Source organism: Carya illinoinensis, chromosome 2 (assembly GCF_018687715.1).
Source record: "Carya illinoinensis cultivar Pawnee chromosome 2, C.illinoinensisPawnee_v1, whole genome shotgun sequence".
Lineage (NCBI taxonomy): Eukaryota > Viridiplantae > Streptophyta > Magnoliopsida > Fagales > Juglandaceae > Carya > Carya illinoinensis.
In genome coordinates, this window is record NC_056753.1 from 8,623,813 (window position 1) to 8,643,424 (window position 19,612).

At 33.4% G+C, this 19,612-nt stretch overlaps 1 protein-coding gene across 1 annotated transcript; it reads right to left on the reverse strand.

The window, feature by feature from the left end:
- Positions 1-18,515: 18,515 nt before the first annotated feature.
- LOC122301679 (uncharacterized mitochondrial protein AtMg00810-like) lies at positions 18,516-18,953 on the reverse strand. Its single transcript, XM_043113074.1, has one exon. It carries the CDS (start codon positions 18,951-18,953, stop codon positions 18,516-18,518), a length of 438 nt encoding a protein of 145 aa, XP_042969008.1.
- Positions 18,954-19,612: the final 659 nt, after the last annotated feature.

Here is a 19,612-nt window from a genome sequence, read left to right on the forward strand (position 1 = left end):
GCGAATCGGGTAATCTGGCACATGTGTCAAGAAGAGATGTCGGAAGAGGTGGCGCGTAAGGACAATGAACGGTGATTTTCACAAAACCACCAATTTTTTCCAAACGATTTTCAACTTGTGAATCTGCTTGTATTGCATGTGTCTCTCAGGAGTTGTCGGAAAGCCGTATATCTGTTTTTTTTTTTTTTTTAACTTGAAGAAAGAAAAATAAAACTAAACAATTTTTTTTTAACTTGAAGAAAGAAAAATAAAACTAAACAAAAGAAACCTTGATAGACAATATAACACCACATTCTCATAGGCTAGGAATGTCACGTAATTTCCATAAAATATAGCCCGAAAAGAGATTTCATATTTAAGAAAATAAACATTTACTTCATAAAATTTTTTTTTAATAAAATCATGTCTCCAACAATAATAAATGAAATAACCGGATAAAATTCAAGTCATAACAACAATTTATTCTAGAAGGTTTGGGATTTAATTGATTACTCCATTTAATCATGGCTCGTTTGCTCGTGGTAATCAACTTCACCTTGATGGTTAAAAACATGAAATAAACTAAAATAAGTCAAAGACTCAATAACAAATCCATCACAACATAATGTAATAAATATAGGATTTTTCATATAAAAAAAAATTATGATGAGAGCTTAAATTATGACGATTCATGCTGATGCTTATGCTATACATTATTGATTTATCTTAATTAACTGATTGATCTGATTGGCCAATACACTTAACCCTATATACGAGGTTGTGCACCAATCTCACATCCTGCAATCATAAGAGGAGCTGCTGATAGTATTATGGCATACTATGGTGGACCACGCTTGAGTTCGTAGCTTGTACATCTACCCTGAAACTGTATTGGTACTATATTTGAATGACCATCTGATTAACTGATCTGATCTTATCTTGTACTCAAATTTAAAACAGCTTGCGAGTCTTATGTACATGAGATGCATGACATAATATATACATAATTATAATTTTTGAATCTGAACATGATACGAAATGACATGATCATATTCTATGTTAGATGACCTGTTTACATAAATCGTGACATGCAAGATACTTAAAAGAGGCTATCAAGAATTAGTTTTAATCATAATCTATCTAAACTAACGTGTGATGATCCTAATTTGTGAATCAAATTACATACCTCGTTGCATTACTTCCTAAATCACACTCTGTAGCTCGTCACCTATACGAAATATTAAACGTCACTAAATCTGTCTAGGAAAATGCGTCATAATATTCCACTTAATTAAATTCACACGGTTGGAAATATCAAATAAATATTCTGTTTAACACAAAAATCAATGACTATTAATATCATAAATTATTTAAATTCTAATAACATACTTGCAAATTATAATTTAGTAGAATACTTGGACTGTATTCAATTCTATTAAAATGAATTGTGAAAATCTAAATTCTTAAAATAGGATTACTTTCTTATACTTAACATAATTATTTAATTTTACAATAAATCTATTTAATTATTTATTTTTAATTCACAACTTAGTACATAATTATAATGAAACCTATCAAAGACAATCGCATAATCTCATTTAATAAAATAGACTTAATCTAACTTATCATGTTAAAAATAAATAAATTAGACTATTTACTACTAAAAGTTATTTGTAGCAAAAACAATAGTTAGTAATATATTTAAATAAAAATATAATTTATCGTTTCGGCTTGCTGAGACTCGCTCCCCTACTATTCAATTATCTACTTAAGGTAGCTTGCTCATGAAACTCCCGTTGACACATCGGGCGAGGTTATTTATATGCTCGACCATAGGAAGAGTGTTGTAAAATTATATTTTCTTTCAGTCAAAAACAAAATTCTTTGCCAAGATTGCTAGGAAAGTTGTAGGAAAATAGAAAAAAGGTAATTGAAGAATAAGAAAGAACACAAAGAATTACGTGATTCGATCCTAATGATCTACATCCACGGCAGGAACAGTCTAAAGTCTCTCTCATTTATGATTAGAAAAGTACAGCTTCTAAGATTACAAGAACACTCTTCCACTCTCTTTTAGATTCTTGAAGAATCTTCTCTACAAAAAATATACTCTCTCTAATCTCTCCTGTACTTGGTATCATGTATTACAAAAGAAAAATTACTTCTCAAAGTTATAAAGCCTCATATTTATACAAATGTATAGTTACACAAAATGACCCTGCAGCCCTCCACCTTAAAGTAATCTTTGTTACCCAAGTCTTGATTCTTGGCTACAAGATTTTAATCCATTCTATCATATGCAAGGATCTAATTGGTTGACATTTATTTAACAAATCTCCACCTTGGCAAGCATTTAGTCCTTGCAAGTTGTCTTCTTCCTCTAGTTATTCCTACATGTTCCCCTTAGAGGGTACTTAACAATTTCCCAGGTTATCAAGTTCAAGCAGTGCTTGAATTTGATTATTGGTAAGGACTTTATCATCATGTCTGAGAGATTGTCTTTTGTTGGGATCTTTTCCAACCTAATCTCCCTTGCTAATATGATATCCCTTACAAAATGTAATCTAATATCTAGATGCTTTGATCTCTCATGGTATACTTGATTCTTGGCAAGATGAATGGTACTTTGATTATCACAGTGAACCATGATATTGCCATCATACATGCCTAATTCATGAGATATACCTTGTAACAATATAGCTTCCTTTATTGCCTCACTGATTGCAATGTACTCTGCTTCAATTGTTGGTAAGGCTACTACTGATTGTAAGTTTGCCTTCCAACTAACAGTACCTTCGAAAATAGTAAACACAAAACTAGTCAAGGACTTTCTTGTGTCTAGGTTTCCAGCATAATCTAAGTCAACAAAGTCTTGGAGATCATATCCTAGATGTAAGTTTTCACCAAACTTCAGCCCCAAACTTCTTGTCCCAGAGAGGTATTGAAAAATACATTTAATAGCATGCAAATGTGGCTTACCTGAATTTCCCATAAACTTGCTGACTATGCTGATAGCATAAGTCAAATCTGGCCTAGAGCATACCATAGCATACATGATGCTTCCCAACATGCTTGCATATGGAATTTTATCCATGAATTACCTCTCTTCATCAATTTCTAGTGCTTGAGAAACTGATAATTTAGAATGTTTCCCTATGGGGGTACTAACAGTCTTTATTTGATCCATACCAAATTTATTTAAAATTTTGAAAATCTATGCCTTTTGGGATAGATAGAGAAGCCTTTTATTCCTTTCCCTTACCATCTCTATTCCCAACATTCTTTAGCAAGGCCTAGTTCTTTCATTTCAAATTATGATTTAAATATGCATTTAACTAGATCAATCTGAATTTTATCCTTACAAGCAATTAACATATCATCTACATAAAACAGTAGATAAATTGGAGTTTCTTCAATTTTTTTGTAATATACATAGCTATTCATAATTACTTCTATTGAAACCAATATTAATCATATGTGAGTCAAACCTTTTATACCACTGTCTAGGAGACCATTTAAGTCCATATAATGATTTTTTCAGTAAACACAGTTGACTCTTAGTGCTTTTAGTTGTGAAGCCTTCGAGTGGTTGTATGTATATAACTTCTTCAAGTTCTTTATGCAAAAAAGCTGTCTTCACATCTAGTTGTTCCAAATGCATGTCTTAAGAAGCAACAAATGAAAATGACAGCCTTATTGAACTGTGTTTAACCACATGAGAACAAATCTCATTATAATCCACTCCCTCTCTCTGTGTAAACCCCTTTGCTACTAACCTAACCTTGTACCTAGGTAGCTCAACCCCTGGTATGCCTTCTTTCTTTTTATAAACCCATTTGGATCCAATAAGTTTCTATTTTTCTGGTTTTGGAACCATTTCTCATATTTGGTTTTTGTTTAAAGATTCCATTTTTTCTTGCATTGCAAACATCTACTTTTCAGCCTCTTTACTAGCCATAGCCTTTTTAAAAGACCTTGGCTCTAACTCAATTATTTCATCAGCAACAGTTAATGCAAAAGCTATTAGTTCAGCTTGCCCATACCTCTGAGGTGGTCTTATTACTCTTCTTTCTCTATCTCTTGCCAGATTGTAAGAGTTTTCTCCACCTTGAGTTTTATGCTCTGTGCTTATACTCTCAGTTTTTATTTCTTGATTATCCTAATTACATGGAGAATCTATTGATTTCTCCACCTCAAGTTGCATATGAGTATTGGTAGGTTGTTGTCCTAAATTTTCTGGTTTAGATTTTTGTCTAGTCATTTGCCCCCCATTGAAGGTCACATCTCTACTAATGATAGATTTATGTATCCTAGGTTCATCTATCCATAGTTTATAACCTTTAACACCATCTAGGTAGCCCACAAAAATGTACTTAAGTGCTCTAGGTTCTAACTTGTCAATTTTAGTATGTGCATAAGCTACACATTCAAAAACTCTTAAATAATCATACCTATATGGTTTTCCAAACCACATCTCTTGTGGTGTTTTAAAGTTTAAAGCTAAGGAGGGACATCTATTTATTAAGTGAACTGTTGTGGTGGCAGCCCCAGCCCAAAATGATTTTGGTAATCCTAAGGTTGACAGCATACACCTCACTTTCTCCAAAATGGTTCAGTTCATTCTTTTAGCCAAACCATTTTGCTAAGGGGTTTCCCTCAATGTTTTATGCCTAGTTATGCCCTCTCTTTTACGAAAAATATTAAAATCATTGGATAGATATTCTAAGCCATTATCTGTCCTTAACCTTTTAATTTTCTTGCCAACCTGATTTTCAACTAGAGTTTTCCATTCTTTGAACTTGGCAAAAGTATCACTTTTATTTTTCAGAACATATATAAACATACCTTCCTTGAGTAATCATCAATAATGGATAAGAAATACCTTGCCCCACAAGTGAGTTGATCCTTGCTAGCCCCCAGAGATCTGAGTGAATGTAATCCAAGGTTTGCTTGGTTTGGTGTACTGCTGGTTTGAAGCTGACCCTTGCTGCCTTTCCAAAAATACAATCATTGCAGAGAGGTAGTTCTCCCAACTGTTCTTCCTTGGGCAGACTTTGTTTTCATAGTTCTTGAAAATCCTTTTGACTAATGTGTCCCAATCTCTATTGCCATAGTCTAACCTTGTCTTCTTTTCTGTTTTGCACAAGTGATACCTCACCAATGATAGTTTTACCTACTGGCGTGTATAGCCCATTTTTTATAATCCCCTTCACTTGTTGTAAAATTCTATTTTCTTTATAAGTAAAAAACAGAATTCTTTACCAAGATTGCTAAGACACTTGTAGGAAAATAGAAAAATAGTAATTGAAGAATAAGAAAGAACACAAGAGAATTATGTGGTTCGATCCTCATTGTCTACATCCACGGTAGAAACAATTTAGAGTCTTTCTCAGTCATGATCAGAAAAGTACAACTTCTAAGATTACAAGAACACTCTTCCACTCTCTTTTGGATTCTTGAAGAATCTTCTCTATAGAAAATGTACTCTCTCTAATCTCTCTTGTACTTGGTATCATGTATTACAAAAGAAAAATTACTTCTTAAAGTTATAGAGCCTCATATTTATACAAATGTATAGTTACACAAAATGACCCTACAGCCCTTCACCTCAAAGTAATCGTGGTTACCCAAGTCTTTGATTCTTGGCTGCAAGATTTTAATCCATTCTATCATATGCAAGGATCAAATTGGTTGTCATTTATGTAACAGAGAGGAAAGAGATTTTGGACTTGTGGCAAAAATGGGGGCATAGGTTTCATAATTCATTTCTTTCATTCTAGCTCTAGTGTGCCTAGGTTCCCCCAAATCTCAAGAAGGAGAGGGTCAAAACGAAAGAGTGTGTGTAACAGTTAAACTCACCGAGGGACAACGTGCAGTGGATATGGGTGGAGATCTACGACAACGGAGCACTGTGAGAGGTCTCTGTTCGAAGTGGAGTATTGAGAAGAAAAAAGAATTAATTCCTTTGGTGCTCACCAAGAAACAAAGGAATAGAGGGAGAGGATGAATGCGACGATCGTGGTTTACCTTGAAACGTTTTGCACGGTTGTTTCGAGTGGCTAGGCTGACGATGGCAGTAGCCTCGAACAGGATGAGATACAGAGATGAATGGATGAATTTTAGTTCTGAGTAAGATGGAGGACTAACTGGATTGTGGAAGTAGTTTTGTTGTTGCACGAGGATTTTCTGTGATTGAAATCATGGACTGAGAAGGGATAAATAGATGGGAGGAATTCAAAGTGGTTTAGGGAATTTGCAATAGAAAGACTCGGTAATCACATAAAAAATAGAGGGATAATGAAAGGGGTGGCGTGAAGTGTAGTGTCGTTTATCTATAGTTAATTTTGGCGCAGTTGAAATTGACTTAGGCACATTTTTCACATTTAGAGAGGATTTGGTAATCAAGACTTGATCAGTAGTGTTTACATCCAATAAATTAATATAGATTTTGGGTTAAATATTTATAATAATATTCAATAAATAAAACCTCAATATTATAAAATAATAATATTAATAATAATAGTAACTAAATGATTATATTAATTTTATATGCTCCTAATATATGTTTAGTATGTTACAGACAATGTGAATGAATGGATGAAGAAGGGAAGGAGAGGGAGAAAGAAGAGGAGGAAGCCGATCGAGGTCTCATTCCCCTACAGTGAAAATCAAATTTGGAGCCCTTGATTCTTTCTTTCTTTTTATTTTTTATTTTACAATAGAGGGGAGGGGTACCTTACTTGAGAGTACTATGAAGTTGGCTTTAAATTTTGATATCACCCTCTAATTGACTTCTTAATAATACTTTTAAATAAAGCAACAAAAATTGAAATCAGTTTAATCAGAATTGGGAATGTCAAATTCAATTAAATAGAAATAAATTAAATTGATTGATATATGATAATTTGTAAATTGGTTATTTCAGTGGAAATAAAAGAAATTTAAATATATATATACAATAAATCTATTCGTCATCCATTTTTTTCCATCTTCTTATCATCCCATTATGTGGTATTACATGATTGGTTTACAAGTGAAATATCATAAATAGTCTCCAATAATCTAATTTCATATTATGGGATGATGATAGAATGATAAAAATTAGGATGAAGAGTAGCATTACTCATATGTGATGCCCCCAGATTCAGCTTGGGATCGAACGGATATCTGAAGTTACATGCCCCCGTTCATGACATATAAGATGCAATGTTCCTAACATGCATTTAGCATTATGCAATATTCGCAGTGGATAATTTTTTTTTTCTTTAGCAATACTATGCATCAAACTAAAAATATCCCAAATACTTGAAACATACTTCATACATAAAGGCATACTAAATAACCATGATCACAACACCAGTCTCAAATGGTTGTGATCAAAAGAGTACTAGAGATACAACTCCATAAGTACAAGTAGTAACCTAAGTTAAATACTATGTCATCACCGACGTCGCACTGTAGCTTATTCGATTGTGTTCAGTTGGTCAGATTCCGATTCTCCTTCGTATCCTGTTACAAGATCTACCATTCAGGTGAGAATGGTAGTTGAGACTACCACAATGAGATTTGATTATAAATCTCAGTAAGTTAACAGGAAACTCCCACACAAGTTAATAATGCATGCATGGCAGTAAAAATATGAATGCATAATTAAAGTTGTAAGTAAGCATAGCATAACTTGACATATAGCATGGCATAACTGACGTAACCTGAACTGAAACGTAAACTGAATTTTACTTAACAGGACATGAATTTGAACTTAAAACATAACATGGACTAGGAATATAACATGAACGTGAACTTGAACATAACATGAACTTGAAACATAGTATGAACATGAACATACATAACATAAACATGAACATGAACTTAACATAAACCTGAGTATAACATGACATAAACGTGAACTTGAGATTTAATGTGAACGTGAATATAACATAACATGAACTTGTACTTGAACATAATATGTATGTGAACATAACATGACATGAACGTGAACTTGAATATAACATAAACCTGAACATAGCATGATATGAACATGAACTTGAAACTTAACTTGAAAATGAACATAACAAAACATGAACGTGACCTTGAACATAACATAAACGTGAACATAACATGATATGAACATAGACTTGAAACTTAACGTGAACATGAACATAACATAACATAACATGAACTTGATCTAAAACTTGACTTAACATGCACTTGATCTGAAACTTGACTTAACATAAACTTGGAATCTTGCTTCTTTACTTAACATGAACTTGGACTTGAAGTCTGACAATCAAAATGATTCCACCAGTCGTTTCGTCAGGAATATTGAATAATCAGAATTATTACGCCCAACATATTCCATCAGAGATACTCAGACAATTAGAATGATTCCATCATGAGTATTTTAAAATAGATACCCTAACAATCAGAATGATTACACTAGAAGTACCTAGTAATACTCTGACAATCAGAATAATTACATCACGAGTATTTTAAAACACGTACTATAGCAATCAAAATGATTACACTAGGAGTACCTAGTAATACTCTAACAACTAGAATGATTCTATCACGAGTATTTTAAAACACGTACCCTAGCAATCATAATAATTACACCAGGAGTACCTAATAATACTCTGACAATCAGAATGATTCGATCACGAGTATTTTAAATAAGATACCCTAACAATCAGAATGATTACGCTAGGAGTATCGGCATAACTGAACTTGAACGACATTCTGACAATCAAAATGATTTTGTCAAAAGTAACTTGTGTGAATTACAAGTGAAGATGCTCGGACAATCATAATGATTACATCACGAGTATGCTAGACATTACTGACTTAAACGTAACTCAAATGACATGACTTACTTGAGATGGAAACACTCCGTAACATGACCAAACATGTAACAGTTGTCATACTTGACATGACATACTTGCAATATTGAATATTACACAATATGACATACATGTAACATATGGCATACTTAACTTGGCATACTTATAACATACAGCAATACATGACATAATAAATTGTGTAACAAATAAATATTCATGACAGAATAAATCATGCGTAACAGATAAATATGTAATGACGTGGATGGCATGAAATATATGATAACATACATACATAAATTATAGTTCCCTTACCCATCATACATACACAGTAAATTGATAGTAAGTTAGAAGCTAACTTACCTCGATCGTCGCATTCTACGAGAATAAAGCACGAAACACGATATTCTAAAAGTTAAACATTTAATTAATAACAATTAGAAACATGAGAACAAGCTAACTTAGAGTAAAATTATCATTTTACCCTCTATATGTGAAAAAATGACCATTTTATCCCTAACTTAAGGATTTCACATCTTAATTGGAAAAGTTTTTAAAATTTACATTCTTCATGTCAATTTTGTCCTAAACTCAAATATCAACTCAAAAAAATTTAAAACAAATCAAAACTATAGAAAACACACTATGGCCGAAACATCTATAGGTCATTTCTCTTGATTTTTGTTGCAATTCCTTCAAATTTCAAAACTCTTGCTTAAACCAAAATTTTGCAACAAGGATCTTCCTATCCTGAGTTTAAAACCATACTTAAAACATCCATATAGAAAAAACTAATAATCAACACCAAACATTCTGTAAAAAGATCCAAACACTTGAATCACAAGCTTTGACCCTTAATCAGAACATCTCTAAGAATTCTAAAAAAATCAAATCTTACTTCCAACATATTCATAACGTCATCCTCAGATAAAAAATGCTTTAAACCATCAAACTAAAGTCACAAAAATCACAAAATAAAACTTGAAGTTTTTGGTTTTACACTTAGTCCAAAAACAGAAACTTTTTCCTCAACTAGCTTTGATAAATCTCTTGATCAATAGCTTAAGAAGGTGAGATCTTCGAAATAAAGCATCACATGGTTTTAAAATGTGTCCTAAAGAATATCCAACCATCAAACTTAAAATCACATGGCTAAAAATCAATAAAACATGGATCTAATGCAAGAACATCAAATCTTATGCCTAACCGAAATCCTCTTGCATAGAAAAATCATATCTTTGATACTAATACTAAATATTTTCAAACTAACATCCCAATATAAAAATAACAGACTTAGGATCATCATATAAAAATATCAAAGCCTTTAAAATAAGATCAAACGTCGAAATATTCAAACTTTCTCCAAATAAAAACTGTTTTGCCACATCCAATTTTCAAGTTTTTAGATCTACGAAACTTTATCATAAAAAGCTTTATTCATGCAAAGAAACCTCAATGAAAACTCTTAAAACATGCTAAAAACACTCTATAAAATTTTTGAACCAAGATATGTTCATTAGCTTGGTCAAAAACTCCAAAACATAACATACTCTCCAGTTTCACACCCAAAATGACATTTCTATGGTTAAAAATACTTTAGACCAACCAAATAGCCATGTAATGATATGAATAATACATCTATGAAGGAGTCATCATGTGAAAATACTTACAAATACAATTGTTATGAAAATAGACTCAAATACAAACAACTGTTATGAAGGAGTCATCATGTGAAAATTCTTACAAGGGGTCAAAAAGCTCCACGTAAAAAGACCCAAAAATCTGCTCGAGAAAGCTTTTTTGGGTTTCTCTCTAAGAACGGGGTGAAGAAGTGATGAAAAGGAAAGAAGTGTGTCTTGCACAACTTAAGGCTTCTGTAGGGGGAAGATATGGACCTGAATGACCTTAATTAGAGGTGGCTATGTGACATAAAGTGGAGAATAGTGAGGGGCAAAGGACAGCCTGCATAAGCTATGAGGTATGGAGGTTGATGGGGTGGGTTTCTCCATCTCATCAAGGCACTATTGGGTATAGTCAAGAACAGTGAATGGTCTGCCATGTGGGGGAGGAAACTTCTTCAAGAAGCCTTGCCAAGGTGGCCAAATTCATGGGCCTTGGTGGGCCTCAACCAAGTGGGCTTTAATTTGGGGTTTAAATGGGGTTTGGTTAGGGTTTGAGATGCTATCAAGCCCAAATCTAATTGTTGCCCAGATGACTAACACAAGAGGGGGGGTGAATTGAGTTGTATTAAAAAAAAATAACAATTATAAATCAAATATATAATATAAAATATAAACAAAATATGAAATAACAATAAATATAAGGAGTAAGGGTAAGAGAGAAGCAAACTCAGTATGTTAACGAGGTTCGGCCCCACTGCCTACGTCCTCGCCTCAAGCTACCCCTTGAGGATTCCCAAATTCACTATTCAACCTCCTTCAGGTGGAGATAGAAACCTATTACACCTTTGAACAACACCGCTACAAAGGATCCGTGTAGAACACCCTCTACACTTGCAATCACCTTACACGTGGTGATTCAACTATTCCCTGTGTAGAATACTTTCTACACACACAAGGGTTATACACACCCTTTTTCTGATACAAAAGCTGATAGTGGGTAGGTTATCAGAAAACACTCATCAACGAGTGAAATAAGAACAATACAGCGCAAGCTATATCTCTCAAAATGAACAAGGATTAAGGCTCAATGTTTAGAGAAGAGAGAATGAAAGCTTTGAATGAATGTTGTATGCTCTTGGTGTTGTGAATGTGAAGCTCTCAAATGATCTATTTATAGGCATATGAGACTTCATATTCAAATTTAAAAAGATTCACATGTCAAAGACAACATCATTCACTTTTTCAAAAAATTCAAATAAAAGGTTCTTCTTTTTCAATTGTCAAAGACAACATCATTCACTTTTTCAAAGAATTCAAATAAAAGGTTCTTCTTTCTCAATTGTCAAAGACAACATCATTCACTTTTTCAAAAAAATCAAACCTAATATTTTACTTTTGGCATATGACAAAATGAGCACACTTTCATTTTCAAAAAATTCAAACCTAATCTTTTACTTTTTGTATAAGTCTAAAAAAGCATCAATCACTTTTGAAAATATTCAAATAAAACATGCACATGTGAAAGATGACAATCAATCATCTTTAATATTTTCAAAGTTCAACCCTTTAATCAAGGCATGCACATGCAAAAGATGACAATCAATCATCTTTCAAAATTTTCAAATTTAATTTTCAAAAATATTCATGCACATGTGGAAAATGTATTTTAATGCTTTATGATAAAATATTAATTTTGAGCATTAATCCTAATTTCGAATTTTGAAGAGATTTACAACATTACTCTATAATTTTAATGTGAACTTGTTCCCTTCTTGCTCATGCTTGTTTCCTTGATGTGCTTGACTCCATTATGTAGACAACTTGAGCTTGAGACTTCTTTATTCTTTGAATTCATTTGTTATCATCAAAATCCATGTGTAGATTTATAATCACATGAAACTTGAAATCTTGAGTTCAACACTAATTTTTCTTGACCCAATCAAATTTTCAAGGTTTAAAAGGTTAGATAATGATATCATAACAAGAATTTGAGAAATTAAAAGCATGTGAAAGTGACTTAATCAAGTGATTAAACACAATGCTAGAAATTAGATCAAAAAGGGTTTGAAGGCCAATTTAGGGTTTGGGGAAACCGTTTAGGGTTTCAGTTTCAACCAAACTTTTGGAATTTCAATTGGATTCCAACCATTTAGGGTTTCACTAAGGTTGAAATCCTCTTTGATCTGGCTCAATTTGGCTGATTAGATGAAAAAGATTTTGCTTAGGTGGCATGATCGTACACCTTGATTTCCTTCACAAATCCATCTAATGGTTCTTCTTTGTGCCAATTATCTAATACTATTCACTATGTGTGGTTAAGATCTTGCCAAGTGTTCAAATAAAAGTTCTCTAACCTAATTTGGACATTCCACACTGTGATTTTGAAAACACTGCACTTAGTACACTTATCGAGGTTACTATTCACTTCACAAAAATGTGTAATAAACTTAATACTGAAAAATCCTAAATATTCATATTAACCTACAGTGAAAATCGTTTACCAAAACTCAATCCTGAAGTGCCCCTAAAAATAAATTCACAGTTTCGAACAGCCGTTTCGTCTAGGGGTGTAACTAGTCCAGTTTGGTCCGGTTTTGAACAAAATTTAGAACCGAACCGGTATGTACCGGTTTTGCATTTTTCTAAATAGATTACGCACCGGTTACCCTTCTAAACCGATACTTCAGTTTTACCGATTTTCGGTCCGGTTTTACCAGTTTTAATGTACTATATTATATATTATATAATATATATAATATAGTATATTATAGTATGTAATACTATAGTGATAATATATTGTAGTATATTATAATGTATATTATAATTATATTATAGACTATAATGATATATTATATTATATTATAGTATATAGTGATATAGAATAAGTATAACTATTAATATGCACTATATAATATTAGTATAACTATTAATATAATAAGCAAAATGATATAAGATTTTAAAATTTAATATTATATTAATTAGTAATTTATCATGTAGCACAAAACTATTTTATATATAGTTATATATTATATATAAATATTATATACAATATAAAAAATTAAAATATATATATATAAATCGATCTGGTCAGGTCCGGTCTAGTTTTGGAAAAAGAAAAATTAGAACCGGATGATTTTGACCGGTTTTAAGAAAACTAAAACCGGTACCGGATCGAACCAACCTTGGGACCGGACCGATGCCACTGGTTTGGTCCGATCCGGTCCGGTTTACCAGTTTATCGGTTTTTTTTTTACATCCTTAGTTTCGTCAGAAATTATGAAAATGGGTTATTCTGTCATTAAATCCTAAATAATCAACTGAGTCTAATGGCGCAGACTGTAACATATTCTGACATTTCTAACTACCTCAAATAATTAAAATCTCAATTTTGTCATCATAGTGAGTGATAACACTGACTATGTTGATAGACTAAAACCTATGCGATTGGTCGATTCGTGAAAACTTATGAGATTTTCACGAGATTCCTAAAGTCTATAGAAATTTTATCATTAAATTTTTAGTGGCTGTTACACACACACACACACACACACACACACACACACATATATCTATTATATTATAATAAGTGTGTATCTAACTACTACAGTAATTTTTATTATTTTCTGTTAACTTTTCTTCTTTCCCGTTAAGTCTGTTTGGATTCTATGTTTGTATTCTATTATAACTTTGTTCCTTTGTGTCGGTTTAAAAGTCATATCACTCTTGTCTTTTCGGTGGGATTGTTTCAAAGGGTTTGTAGGTTTAGGTTTAAAAAAGAGGGTATTTTCTTCTTTTTAGTGGGACTATGTAGAGGGTTGGTAGAGGGGTTTTAATCTCGTCTCTTTCTTGGGCCTCTTCATTTTCTCCGCATCTTCTATCTCCTAAACTAGGCTTCTTTCCCTCTTCATCTTTTGCCTTTTCTTCATTTTGGTATTTTCATTTCATTGATGTGTTTTTTTTTTTTTTTTTTTCATTTTGTTATTTACAGATTTTTGAAAAGATATAATTTTTTTGGTTGTTTGATGGTTTTTTTTTTCCCACTCTTTGTGGTTTTTTTGGGTTAGATGTAAGCATTACAAAAGGTGATGTAAGATTCGAGCTCCATGGTGTAAAGGGATGTTAGGTTTGTTAAGTAAGTTTTAATCAAGCAATGTAGTTTTCTTTTTCAAGCTGGTTTAAGCATTGTAGTTTTTTTTTTTTTTTTTTTATTCTTCCAAGTTTTGATCTTAATTTGAGGATTCAAGTAGCTTTTTTTTGTTTTTTTTTTGTTTTTTTTTCATCTTGTGGTAGATGAAAAGGCACCATGAGAGGGAAGGAAGCTCATCGTGTGACAATGAGGAGGCATGCAACGGTCTGGGGTGGCATGAGGTGCCCGACTACCCTTTTTATGTAGGTGGTGACGACTTGGAGGGGCTCAAAACATGGTTCATGGTGGGAAACACTTCCCTTGTTTCGGTGTGGTGCAAACAGAGCACCTTGTCCAAGGCTTTTCAATGTGGTTGGCTTGGCTTCGGGGGAGGCGAGACTCCTAGATGTAACAGACGCTGTGGGCAGTGGGGAGGCCGTGAGGGTGCAACTTCGTGGGTGGTTACGGCATGGACAAACATGGCAGTGGAGTTACTTTCGGTGGGTTTCACTTTATTTTTTTTTCCTTTGGATCCGATTTCTTTGGTTTTGAAAAAAATATATATATATGGAGGGGTCCCTACAGAGAATATATGGACATGCATGCCCAAATCGTACGCACATGTTTATACAAACACCCCATGTGTCGAAAAAGGAGCCATATCTGTTACTTGTGAATTGTTAGGAGATTAGCAGCAATGTCTCTACCAACATAATTTGTTGTTATCTTGCCTCTGTGTTCTTTGGTAATGAGCTAGGGAGTTTATGTATTTCAACCAATGTTGCCTATGTTTTACCAGAGACTGGGGCAAAGTGATAAATAATTTATTTACTTTTTTGACAATGTAAATTTATATTCATTTAATTAAAAAAATAACAACTATTGAGTAGAATACCATAGAATTTCTTAACAAGTCTCATCCCTTCACTCGCGTACGATCATATCAAAGAAGCAATGTCCACCATAGGCACATGATGATGATGAAGTATTTGAGAATTATAACGCAATTAGGCAAACGTGCATTACACGTGCTGATCCTGACATAGCATGCATGTAGTTTAATGCTCAGCAGCTGATCATATGTGAGAAGGTTTGATGAAACCACCAAACTTTGAAGTGGTGAGTAGTTTTCCATTTATAGCAATTTACATATCGTATGCAATAATTACATATCAAATACAATTAATATGAAATGTAAGTAAATGGAAAGTATATACAAAGTAATCTCCTAAAATCAAGGTCTGAATTAAGTCACATATATCAAGCCTTAGATGAAGGCAAAGTATCCTCAACAGCCCCCCGCAAGCTGAGCATCGGATTGGAATAAATGTGAAGCTTAGATCTGAAAAATTCAAAAAGTGGTCAATGAATACTTTTGGTGAAGATGTCGGCAACCTGTAAGTGAGAGGGAACATACCGAGTGCGAAGTTTGCCAGCAACAAGAAGTTCCCGAAGGAAATGGTAGTCTATGACTCACTCAAAAATGAGTAGCACTAATGCTATCCCAAGTGCAGGAGGATGTCGTGTAATAATTAGGAATAAATTCCTAGATTGTCTCCTCAGGGAAAGTTGCTTAAAATTAAACTCGTTGAAAAAAATATGAAAAACTTCACAAAGAGAAAATAAAATGATGGTATATGCAATGGATGGAAAAGGGTACTAGTCATGGACTAGATTCATGTCTTTTGATTTTGATTTTCGGATTGGAATATAAAGGACTAATAAATTAAATTCAGAAATTAATAAAACTAAATTAAGAATTAAACTAAATTAGAAAGTAATTGACAAAACATGAATTGAAAATTGAAAATGCCCAAAATCAAGATTCTAGAATTAAATCACAAATTCTTAAAATAACACATAACAGTTGTAATTACTATTAAATGAAAACTTAAAGAAGTAAGAAAAATAAATAACACGAAATAAGTAAACAGAAACTCAAAAGTATTCTATAAACTTTAAACTGAAGTTAAATAAAATAGGGAACGAAAAGTCTAAACGAAAATTTCTTTTCACTATTCAATTGAAATTCAAAACAAAAAGGAAACAACTTCTCATATATGATGTTTCAGAAAAATTAAAAAAAACAAAAGCTTAAAACCAAACCTTTCTTGCAATAAATTAAGGTTACACAATTAATGAGAACTTCTAAAGCAATTCTTTTTGTTGCATGAAACAAAATAGCAATTTGATTTAAACTTCTAAGACAATTTCTTTTTGGTTGCATGAAACAAACTAGCACACTTGATTAAAATTAAGGTATTACACTTAATGAAATAAAATTCTAGAACAAATCTTAATACACTTAATAAAAATGCTAAAACAACAAAGCTTTTGAAACTAAAAGGAGAACCAAAATTTCTGAAAACAAAAAGAAGCTAATTCTTTCAAGTACATAGCAGAAAATTGTGTGTGTTTTTCTAAGTTTGAGTTGTCCTAGATTGTTGTTTTTTTTAAAGCTTCGGTGTGCACCTCATTTTATAGCCAAACATCTTGGCTACTTCATTTCTCATTCAATTGGTTTTGCATTCACACCCAACAACCAAATCTTCAATCTTGCTTTCACACTCAATTTCGGCCACTTGCATTCCTCTTTCTTTATTTTGTGTCTTGCATTGCATTCCTCTTCAATTGCCGTGTCTTCCATTGCATTCCTCTTTCTTTATTTTATTCAATTGGTTTATTAATTCAAACCAAACAACCAAGTCCAACATGCCTAACTTCTTGCCTAACTTGTTGACTAACTTGATGCCTAACTCTTGCCTAACTCTTGCACGGTTTCTTCATTGCTTCTCCAGCCGATTTCTTCAATTTGTTTCTTCAATTTGTTATTTCAATTTCAGCACATGTTCCTTCATTCACCTACTGCTTTGACTGGTCCAAACTAATTCAATTCATTCCCCCAACTACAATTCACTCTAGCCGACTTCTCTTCAAGATTCAAGCACGGCATCTCTTCAATTTCTCACATGTTTTCTTTCTTTGTTCCTTCATTTCGGTTCTTGTTTAATTCAATGGAAAGGAAGCAGCCTTTTATGACTTTTTCAATGTTAAATTTGGTGGAGAGCAGCAGCCTTTTTCTTCATATAGTTTCGGTGGAGACAGCAGCAGTTGGTGGATTTCCTCTATGTTAATTTCATCACATGTTCCTCATTTCGGTGGGCAGCAGCAGTTGGTGGACAGCAGCTTGGTTCCATGATATCTTCATTAGCAATAATTTGGCTTTCGAGCATGCTTAACACTACAGACATGGTGAGTCTACTGGTCATGGATTAGCACAAAGTGGAGCAACTTTGATCATTGTAATTATTGCCTCCTCCTTGTTGAACTTGGAGCCCAACTTTGGATCCACCTGCTTCATTAAATCACATTTTTATTGTAGAACAAAGGCCTGGAATAGGTATTGTATGAACAAATGGAAATGAAAAGTAGAGAATCAATAGAAGAGAAAGACATAACCAAACATGCAAGATAAACAAAATATACATATATTTGAAGTATGTGAACTCATAACTCATGCACAAAGAGCAAAAATATGTGTCCAATGAACTGTGATCACGAAAATGAAGACATGTGAAGCCATTCCAATATCGACCTAGTTCAGTTTATTTTGTTTCTCAATTCTAGAGGAACAAATCAGAATGCACAGTAATCAATAGTTGGTAGAATTCAAGCAGAAATTCATGCTTTTAATCAATTAAAATCACAACTTTGATTTATTCATTTTAACCATTTTTCCATTTAAAACTAATAATAATGTCATGATGAATTTAAAATACATTGATTTTAAATAGTAAAAATGTGCAATATTTCAGCTCAATCAGTCTAACTCAACATGCTTGGCCAGTTTATGAGAAACGGGGTTAGAACTCAAAAAATGGCACTTTTATTGTCGCATAAAAGAAGAGGCTGCTATGGAATGGAGACCAGTAGATCCTGAAGGAGATGCGTAAGCTAAAGGAGTTCAGCGGCAGTGTGTGCAAGAGCACGATACTCAGATTCACAGTTAGAGCGGGATACAGTAGGTTGCTTCTTGGCACTCCAAGAAACCAAGTTGTCACTAAGATAAATAGAGTAGCTAGAGGTAGAACGACGAGTGTTAAGGCAGCCTGCCCAATCTGCATCAGAGTAAGCAAATAAAGCACCAGGAGTGGCAAAGGGGCGAAAATGAAGACCAAAATGAAAGGTACCCTTGACATAATGAAGAATACGCTTAACAACAAGAAAATGATCCTCAGTTGGAGAATGTAAAAATTGGCTAACAAAATTGACAGCATGAGCAATGTCGGGCCAAGTAATGGTCAAATATTGGAGGGCACCAACGAGAGACCGATAGAGAGTTGGATCCGAAAAAGGTGTACCATCAGCAGACAGGTGTTGTGCAACAACCATGGGGGTGTGAACTGGTTTGCTGTCAAGTAACTAAGCTCGAGTAAGAATATCCCATGCATACTTGAGCTGATTGAGGAAAAGAACATCCGCAATTGTTGAAGCTTCAAGACCAAGAAAGTAACTGAGAGGGCCCAAATCTTTGGTGGCAAACTCAGAATTGAGCTTGCAAGTGAAGCTGTTCAGAAGAGAGGGATTATTGCCAATAATAATAATATCATCAACATAAAGAAGCAAATAGATTATATCAGATTGCTTATGGAAAATAAAGAGAGAAGTGTCAGCACGAATGCAGGAAAATCCAAGTTGAACAAGAAAAGAGCTGAAGCGCTGAAACAGGCACGATGTGCTTGCTTGAGACCATAGAGGGCTTTCTTCAACTGACAGACATGATTTGGAAAGTGAGGATCAATGAACCCAGGAGGTTGCTCCATATAAACATTTTTAGTGAGAGTACCATTGAGAAATGCATTCTTGACATCAAGTTGGCGAAGAGGCCATTTGTTGGTGACAGCAAGAGAAAGCACAACACGAATAGTGGTAGCCTTGATAACAGGGCTAAAAGTGTCAGTATAGTCAAGACCAGGTACTTGTGTATAGCCTTTGGCAACAAGGCGAGCTATGAGACGCTCAATGGATCCATCAGATAGATATTTGGTCTG